General features: G+C 41.5%; 1 protein-coding gene across 2 annotated transcripts in view; it reads left to right on the forward strand.

Annotated features, from left to right (window-relative positions):
• The window catches only part of DCDC2C (doublecortin domain containing 2C), a 41,756-nt gene extending 32,914 nt beyond the window's left edge, over nucleotides 1-8,842 (forward strand). The window contains exons 12-14 of one of the 2 annotated variants that reach the window (XM_033143052.1): nucleotides 3,107-3,481; nucleotides 8,234-8,371; nucleotides 8,726-8,842. In XM_033143052.1, the coding sequence (XP_032998943.1) occupies nucleotides 3,107-3,481; nucleotides 8,234-8,334 (476 nt within the window). In that variant the 3' untranslated portion in view covers nucleotides 8,335-8,371; nucleotides 8,726-8,842. The remainder of the gene's footprint in view (nucleotides 1-3,106; nucleotides 3,482-8,233; nucleotides 8,372-8,725) is intronic. The other variant, XM_033143053.1, reaches the window with a different exon arrangement.
• The last annotated feature ends 855 nt before the right edge of the window (nucleotides 8,843-9,697 follow it).

Genomic DNA, 9,697 nt, shown 5'->3' on the forward strand with positions numbered 1-9,697 from the left:
TGGTAACCTATTCAACATGAGTCTTAATGCCAGCCAATTCATTCATTCTTGAGAATTATTATCTTTGTCCTGTCATAGCTATTAAGACACGTTTTGTCAGCTGGGAGGCTACAGAGTTACGCATTTTCTTCTTACAGATGAATGCTATCTTTTTTGGTGAAGCTATATTCATTAACTGGCTTTTCATTGAAAAGCTGCTGTAGCTTCTGGACTACAAAAGCCTGAGAAATTCATTTGGGCAATGCTAGATGGCTAGAAGTCTACATTTTCGCAAATATCTTGGTTTTAAGTACAGTGGTGCCCTGCTAGACGAATGCCTCGCAAGACGAAAAACTCGCTAGACGAAGGCATTCGTCTAGCGGAAGGCTGCCCCGCAAGACGAAAAAGTCTATGGGGCTGCCTCGCAAGACGAAAATTTTTCGTCTTTTTTTTTTCTTTTCGTCTAGCGAAAGCGCAGCTGTCATTGCCGCTCCGCAAGACGAAAAACCCGCTAGACGAAAATTTTCGCAGAACGAATTATTTTCGTCTAGCGGGGCACCACTGTATATGGTCTAATGCAGTTTCTTTTCCATTTGCGTGAGGTACCTTTGGTGTCTTTTATTTGTGTGTGAGAGAAATCTATGACATATATTTGCAGGGGAAAACACATATATAAGAAGTCAGGCTGAATAATAATGCAGTTCACTGGAAGCAAGCGGCTGAAAGGAAACTGAAAACCCAGGGCTTAGTCTATCCTGGCAATGCCTTGATGGTAGTCACTGGAGACTCAACCAGACCTGTGGCATTCCTTTTGCATTTTGTTGCCTTGCTTCTGCCCTCCCTGAACAGTGGAGACAGAGGGAAGCACGAAGCCTTGGCCTGCAAGCACACAGCCGTGGCACAGCAATGAGTACCACCACTGTAGAAGTTGAGTCATGAAAATTTGCTCACTGTCTCTATGTCCCATCTTTGACATATGGTGATATTTCTTTGGTTACCAAATTGCCTGGGTGAGAAGCAGTGTTGTATATCCATTGTCATCTTCAGCTCCTGATGAGCCAGCGCATCAAATACAGTCGTACCTCGGGTTACGTACGCTCCGGGTTGTGTACTTTTCGGGTTACGAACTCAGCTAACCCGGAAGCGCAACCAGACACGCGTGTGATTTGCGCATGCGCAGAGTGTTTTTTGTGGTTTTTTCGATCTGTGCATGCGCATAACGAATTGTTTGGGTTACGTCCTTTTTGGGTTACGTACTGTAACCCGGAAAGGATTAAGTACGTAACCCGGGGTACCACTGTATGAAAGAAGCAGAGGTAGGATATCAGGATTCCCATGACAAAGCATTGCGACTGTAAATGCTTAGTGGTTTTTAACCAGTTATTTGCTTCACCATCAGTCATGAATATGCAACATGCTATCAACATGAATTGCATAGTGGTGAGCTCACAACCAGCAGCACATTGCTCAGCCAGCATTCTTCCTGCAAAAAGCTGTGCCAAACCAACAATAGTTATATATGCACAGCCAACCATAAGTCGCCTTATTATGCATAGGGTATCACCTTATAGGGAGACTGTATTCTCCCACCCCACCCCACATCCCAGATATAAGTGGTTTAGAACCGGTTGATGCTGATGATGAAATCAAGATGTGCCAGCACTTGTAATGCTACAATGCAATGAGAAGACAATGTCAAAACTAACTGACTAGATAAATATAAAAAATAAACTGAAGTGTGAAACATGGGCAGTGTTATTGCTCATTGGACAAATATACTCAAGGACTTCACTGACATCCTTTATTCAACAGCAGATGGAAGCTGAGCCCATGTTACAACACTGTGTATTCCAGAACGTCCAAACTTGGCAATTTGAAGCTATGGGTCTAGTACCTGCACTACTGCAGAGATTACATCCTTGTGGAAAATCTAGCATGTGTGATACATTTCTTATTATGGGACACTGTGGAGTGGATCATCCGATACAATTATCTCCTTTCCATTCAAATGAACATGTCTCAGAGCAGCAGTGGAGCTGTTGGATGCAACTACACCACCTGATCGTGGATGATCGTAGAATGGATGTTATTGAATCAGTGTGCCAGTTAACAAAATAGTCACGTGGTCTTTCAGGGGTGGTCTCTGACCTACACTTGTCCCGTCTCAACACTCTCAATCACACTTCTCTGTGCCACTACAACATGCATGAAAGTTGCTTGTCATACTGAATGCTTGGACTTGAAACTGCCGAAGATGAAGAGCATACGGCTGTTGGATTTCAGTGCCAGCAAGCAGCCATTGTGTCTCCTGGTCTTTCGAACTATGAATATGCCCAAGAGGTGGTATATCCTGCCTTAGCAAAAGAAACAAAAACCAGCACAAGCTCTCCACTTCAGACATTGCTGTCCAGCCCACCCATTAGTTTCATACCAGAAATAGTACTACGCTTAGAGAAATCCAAAGAGCTCAAAATATGTTCTGTTTGAGAGCAATGGCACACTGGATTATTAGTTACCTATTTGTCATTTTTTCCTGGATGAGTCTGGGCACCATTGCATAGTAGGGGCACTTGGAACTGGCTCAATAAAGCTTTGTTTGATTCATCTAGAATTCCCTGCCTCAATATTACAGGAGGGTCAAGAACACCAGAAAGTCTAATGGACTGGTGGAACTAACAGCAGAAATAGGAAACCAACATGATGGACTATTCATGGAAGAATGAATATCTGAAAAAGATACCATACTTGGAAGAAATGGCAAGCAGGATTTGAAATACGAGCAGCGGAAGAAAAAAAGATAACATATGAAATAGAAGATATGTCTTAGGAGAAACTTGTATTAGAATGCAGTATGCAAATGGGATGGGATTAAGAACAGCATGGAGGGAAAGGTGGGAAGTCAAAGTTTAAAGAGAAATGTATAACAAATTTGAAATCTGGAATTTATATGTAAAGATTTTAAAGTTTAATAAAAAATTTGGCACACACAAAAAGAACATCCCTTAGCAATGATCATCATGACCTAGTGAGATGAGGGCTCCAGAACCTTGCATCACTGCACCACTTAGCTCTTACTACCTCATTACCTGGACTCCATTTCATTTACAGTTACATTTTTTGTTCACAGGTGAGGACACTTCATTAGCTGGAAGTGCTGAGTCTGTGGTAGGAACTGTCAGCCACACAAGTATTCTCTGTGGCACCACTCAACCACCCCCTGTAGCTGAAGTGCCACAGAGTCCCTCCACAAGAATAGACAGTAAAGAAAATGAGGGAGATAAAGACAGCATTGGTTCCTCAGAAATGGAGGGACAAGACGCACCAGCACAACTTGTACCTGAGAGAGAGATGCAGGAAGAAGACGAACCACCACACCTTGTAACCAATGAGAAGACAGGACATAGTGATCAGCCAGAGGACCAAGCGGACTCTGTCAACATGCCAGAACAACAGCTGATGAAGAACGATGCAACTGGAGATGTGAAAGTCATCAGCCAGGATGGTGAGTTGCCACATACAGGGAGAATGCGCAGTACTGTCTGCCAGAGCAGAAATGGGATGCCGCTATGCATATGCTACGACCTTGGTCCCATCCAACTCTACAACTCATATGATTCAGTGATTCTGTTATTGAAAACTTTCAAGTGAAGACTGTGCTCACTGGGGAAATTGCTTTGTTTTCTCACTCAGGGCTTTTTTCCCCAGCCGAAACTTTCTGGAAACTCAGTTCCAGCACCTCTCAGGTGGGCGCCATTGCCATTATAAGGGAACAGGGGAAGGTGTTCATGGTGAGTTCTGGCACCTCTTTTCCTAGAAAAAAAATGACACTGCTCTCACTGGTGGCCAAATCAAACTACGGGAGTTGGAAATTCGATCTGGTTCGAAGTTAGGAATTAGCATGCATTTGGAACTCTAGCCCCTTCCAGATACTTTGCCTCCTGTTAATGTGGATATCTAGTTTACAGCAGACTTGCTTTCTCTGTACGGCTTTGCATAGCCACTTGTAGAGCAAACTTGAAGGAGCTTAAAGAGTATGCTTGGGGTGCCAGCCAGATTGGGCACATAGCTAGCACTCGGGACTTCTGACTAATAATGGTACACAACAGCTTCTCCCCTCTTATTTCGTTTGACTTTTTTGCTTCTAGTGTTTCAAATTGAATACGGGTATAATAAATAGATAAGATCAGAATATATTGTAGTGCATTACATATACTTTTCTGAGTAGAAGTCTCCATTTTCTCCCCCCCCCTGCCCCCACCCTAAAAATCCATTGCATTCCTTGAAATATCTCTAGTGTTGGTAATCAGTGCATTTGGTCTGCTGGCTTAGGCAGATATGCTAAAATACCCTAAAGTTAATTTTGTAATGTACGAAGCCTCACTATGTTAGAATCCGTGTAATAATGACAACAGCCTGTTTACTCTTCCTCTCACACATAGTTTTCATTTCTTGGTTGATTAACTTTAGGTAGATAACTGAGTATTATGAATGTAATGAGAGAGAGAAAATTCATTGTGCTTTCAATTACTTCCAGTAGTGAAAAGGTATAATTATAGAAGCTAGGAGGGTAAGTCCTCTGTATTATTTTGTTTATACTGCAGATGAAGCAGCAGCCCAGTGCTTTCCATTAGAGCGGCCTATCGCTTTCCATCAGAACATCCTATTTTCATTTCCGTCACCATGTTGTAGAAACATTTCAGGTCTGCCTCAGGCTGCAGACTTCAGCAATAATGATTATGTCATTTCCAGGAATGTGATTATGTGTAAAAAAAACCAACCCAAACCTTCCTCCTGATAGGCATATGCCTTCTTTCACTGAGCTCTCACGCTTCCACCCATTGGATCGTGGTTTTATTATTTAATTCACCTCACTTTCTAGCCTCTGTCATCCTCAGGGCTTGGGGCAAATCACAATTAAATAAAGAGAAAAGAAAGCTTTGCCACACCCAGGGTGTTGTGCGCAGATGTTTCCAAGGCTGCATTCTGTGTGTACTTCAAAGTCCACTTAAAAGGCATGGGGCTTAACTACAAATTGCATACACTTAGACACTAGAATGCAAGTTTGCTAATTTTTAAGCATAGATGGGAGAGGGTATCGACCGTTCTTGCCTATGTGTGCTGCTATAATGATTTTGATTATGGGATTACATTTCCCCCTCTAAGGGATCGCAGAGATGTTCAGCAAAAAAGGGTATTAACAATAATCTGGGATTGAATTAGCATTTTATAATGAATGAGCCGTCAGTTGAAGGATTCTGCCTCATTTGTTGAACATGCTGGAAGGTGTGTAGCAAATGAAATAGGAGGCCGCATAGGCCGACGGGTAGTGGCTGTTTGTAGGTTAGAGATGTGAACGGAATAATGTAGTACTGTATTAAAATCCCCAGTCCCATTGACAGCCAACCTACAGAGACATAGGTTGTTCAGTTATGAATTTCTAGGTGGAAGCAGACTTTTTTTTTTAAAAAAAAACTCAACTGAAAAATCACTGCCCTATATGGCATGTAACACAACTTGTTCCATGTCTTGATATTGTTAATGCTGCTTTTCTCTTTTCCCTGCCAAAAAAATGGCAAGTGATTGGAATCTAGGAAATCCACAGTGTTGTCATGGCGTAGGGTAATTTTTACTAGGCATTGCATGAAGCTGACATCACACTGTAGACACACTGTTAACAGGTTCATTAATTCTCTTGTCTCTGGTGATCTTGAGTCAGCAGCTGTCTCCCAACCAAAATTATCCTCACAACAATCCTAAGAGTTAAAATTGATTAACACACCGTCTACACCACCATTAGGTTGTCTGGAGCAAGGGCAGAATACAAAGGAACAAATCAATAACTCAATTTCTGATTTTAACTGATATTTATTGGCATTGTATTGAGTTCCTTGAACACCACTTAGAGACGACTATAATTAAGTAGTATATGAATTGTTTAAATAATAAAAGGATTAAAAATATTGCTAAGCTTGAGTACAACACAGGGAAAATTTATTTAATTCAGCTTTCCCTTGTCTCTTCCTCACTTCCTCCTGGATGCCTAAATATAATGTGGGACTCCCCCCCCCCCCGAGTTCTGTTTACAACTAGACGTGAAGTCAGGGGGGAAGGAGGTATTTTTTGTCCGCCATTTTTCAAAATATTCATCCAAAATATTTTCTCACGGAATGAGTGAAATGATTCGTAACGTAAGACTCTACCCATTCCAAATCTATAGTATTAAAGGATGAGAATTGTTGTGTAGATATATACAATAGTTAAATCCAAATGCTTTTGTCCACCTAGAGCAGGGGTAGGCAACCTAAGGCCCGTGGGCCGGATGTGGCCCAATCGCCTTCTCAATCTGGACCGCGGACAGTCCAGGAATCAGCGTGTTTTTACATGAGTAGAATGTGTCCTTTTATTTAAAATGCATCTCTGGGTTATTTGTGGGGCATAGGAATTCATTCTCCCCCCCCCCCAAAAAAATATAGTCGGCCCACCACATGGTCTGAGGGACGGTGGACTGGCCCACGGCTGAAAAAGGTTGCTGACCCCTGACCTAGAGGGTTATTTTTATGAGAGGAGCATATAAGGCCTTTGTTTTCTTGTGAATTACTACTTTCCTTCTTTTAGTGGCCTTCGATCTACTTTGTAAATACTATCTTGCATCTCTTGCCCTTTTGATCTGTCCCCTCCCCTTGGGATGGTAACCCAAGCAAGGGAAGGTTAGAAGTTCCTTGGAGATGAATGTGTGTCAGTTCAGGACCACAGACAGTGTTCCTAACAGTTGAGGCCACATTGAATCAGCAAGGCCTTGAAGCAACTGGCTAAGTTTTACAGCAGGGCTAGGTAGATATTGACTGGACCCTCCCCAGTGATGACCCCTGGCCAGTTAGATGGGCTGATGTCTTCTGCTGCAGCCATTAGCTACTTCAAGGTAATGGGGTTTTGACCTCTGTGGAAGTCTCATCCCTTGACTCTTCAAGGAGTCTGTGAACCAACCACCAAAATCTGTTCACAGATGTTTCCTTGGGGCTCAGTTGAGAGTGGTGGGAGTGATAGCCTCATGGACCCACAAAGGACAAACCAGGGGAGCTGCAGTTACTAGAGGAACCTGTCTCTAATGGGTCCTAGAATGGGCCGTTGCACTATGTGAGGATGCGGGTGCAGCTGATGTCAACTCTGCACTGTAAAGCTTCCTAGCCAACCAATAGTACATATGGATGGATGGATAGGGGTGGGAGCATGCAGGACTGGGCAAAAGCAGCTGGCCTCCCAGTGCTCTCACCACAGTCACATGAAGAGAAAAGGTGTCCAGTGGGAGAAAGAGAGGAGTTTAGAGTGAGGTACTAGTTGGGAGTTTGGGAATGGGGGTATCGTAGCAGTAATAGGAATGCTGTATGTTATGTACTGAGTTGAATAGGATCCAAAATGCAGCAGTCTGGTTGGTCCTAGAACAATAGGGTTCAGAATGCAGCAGTCTGCCCTAATCCGGCTCCAGGTGGAAGTGAATCTGCAACCTGATTGGCCCACAGGAGTATTCCGGAATTAGCCAATCACGTGGGGCCCATTGTGTAAATAGTGTATATGAAGCAGGCGTTTTGGGGGAACTTTCATTCCTTACTACTATGAGCTGAATAAAGAGCATGAAATTCACACTCGACACCAAGTATATTTCACTGTACAAGAGTGGTCAGGAGAGTGGGGCAACGGTTCTAACATTAGAGTAAAGATGGGCAAGAAAGCTAGGGAAGACAGGCTAAGGAATCCTAACACCAATGTGGTATTTATGCTGTACAGAGGGTTCACAGTGGTGAGGGTCTCTGAAGTTTCAAGTGAGTGGTAGGAACTGCACTCCTCTGAAATAAGGGTGTGGCTTGGAGTCTGAGAACTTTCCATTCATGTTAGGCTGTTTGTGCCCCCTACCCTGCCCAGTTATACTGATAAGCTACATACATGTGGATATCGGCTGCAAAGGTTTCTAAAGAAACTCGCAAAGACTGGTGCTGATCCCATAGAAAAAACAAAGTTTTGGATGGTAGCAAGCAAGGCTCCTGTTGCCTGAAACCAACTGAAGGTGTATGCACCTTTTACTTAGAGGTACTCATGCTGTGAAATAATCTTCATGTTAATTTATTGCATTTACAGTTATCGAGAAATACAGTTTAGTCAATACTCCGAAGCACCGAGTTCAGAGGAGAGACACTGTTAACTGCAATACCAATGTGAAGCTGGCTTTCATATTTGAATAAACACTTACCTATTTTTTTAGATACAAATGAAGAAGCAAATGAAGATTCGAGAAAATTAGATATAAAGAAACCATCTTACGATAAGAAAAACGAATATTTCGATGCATATGATTACAACTGAGGGGGCTATTTTGAACATCTTGCCATCTGTTACAAAGGTACAGTATATACTCATTGTGTCTCGCACACCATTTGTAGAAATTTCCTACATTTCAGTTACTAAATCTTACGTTTAACTATAGATACAGATATTGCTTAATTATTGCTAGTGATTTAGTATAAAGCTGTAGGGAATTGCCCATAGAACTGATTTCCGTGTTTTCTTATTCTGAAAACAATTATGGGTGTATTTTAGGATGACACTTGTCTAGCCCTAGTCACTGAAACATTGTCATTTGTATTTTAAGTACTGAGGGTGCACTGTATGGCAGTTAAATCTGTATGAAATATGACAGTAAAATGTGAATTAGTAGCAGTGTTTTGTGTAATGCCATTTTTTTTCTTTTTTAAAGGATTTTAATGTTGGAGCTCATGAAACATCTTGCTTATCACTGGAGGTACCATCACTATCATTTAAATATATTTAAAGAGTGCCATCTTTCCAGCACAAATAGAAATGTAAACTTTAATTATGGGCTATGTTTTCCTTATTTGTTGGTGAATATATACTGCTCCCCATTAAGGTATGGTGAGAATGAAGGTCTTAAAATATTCAGCAAAACTGCAGCATGCAGTGATTTTCACTATACAAGTTGTTGACGATTAATTTTTTTTTATAATTTCCTGATGAATTATTTTTTTCTCTGTCTGCCTAATCAGCTGTCCTGCTGTGAAATATAATTGCACTTGCACGAAAATTACCATCTAATGAGATGAATGAGTTTGATGATTAAATTTGGTAGAATGAAGTAATAACATCCAAACACTAAAGCAGAATGGCATGCTGATACCTTCGCCGCAATTTGATGGCATTTCTAAAAGAACAGAATAATGTTTTAGGAACAATTCAGCTTGACACAACTCACAACAGAGCAGAGAAATTTCAAAGTAAGGCACAATCTGTTGGAAAACGAAAGAACTTCACCTCTGTTTAAAAATATATACCAACCTTGATCTGTGGTCATCCAAATATAGCTCACCAAGGGTTTGGTTTTGGTTTTCTTAACCACCAACACAAAAATCTCTCAAGTCTGATAACAAAACATATTTGCTGGTATATGCAATTACTAAACTGCATCTGAAGTACAGTAGCAACCTGGCATTCGTATCAGTAGGAGACAGACTTCTGTTCAAATAATGTGAATTATCTGTTGTTTTATCCATAGAGAGCAGATACAGTTTTCTACCCATATTTTCCCGAATGATAAGCCCTAGTGTTTTTTCCCCCTCCTTGTCATTTTTTAACGAAGTTCATTATTTTTGAACTTGTAGCTCTCTCCCTCCCCCTCCCCCAAACAAAATACAAATATTTGATGCAGAGCTAG

Source organism: Lacerta agilis, chromosome 3 (genome assembly GCF_009819535.1).
Source record: "Lacerta agilis isolate rLacAgi1 chromosome 3, rLacAgi1.pri, whole genome shotgun sequence".
NCBI classification, from domain to species: domain Eukaryota; kingdom Metazoa; phylum Chordata; class Lepidosauria; order Squamata; family Lacertidae; genus Lacerta; species Lacerta agilis.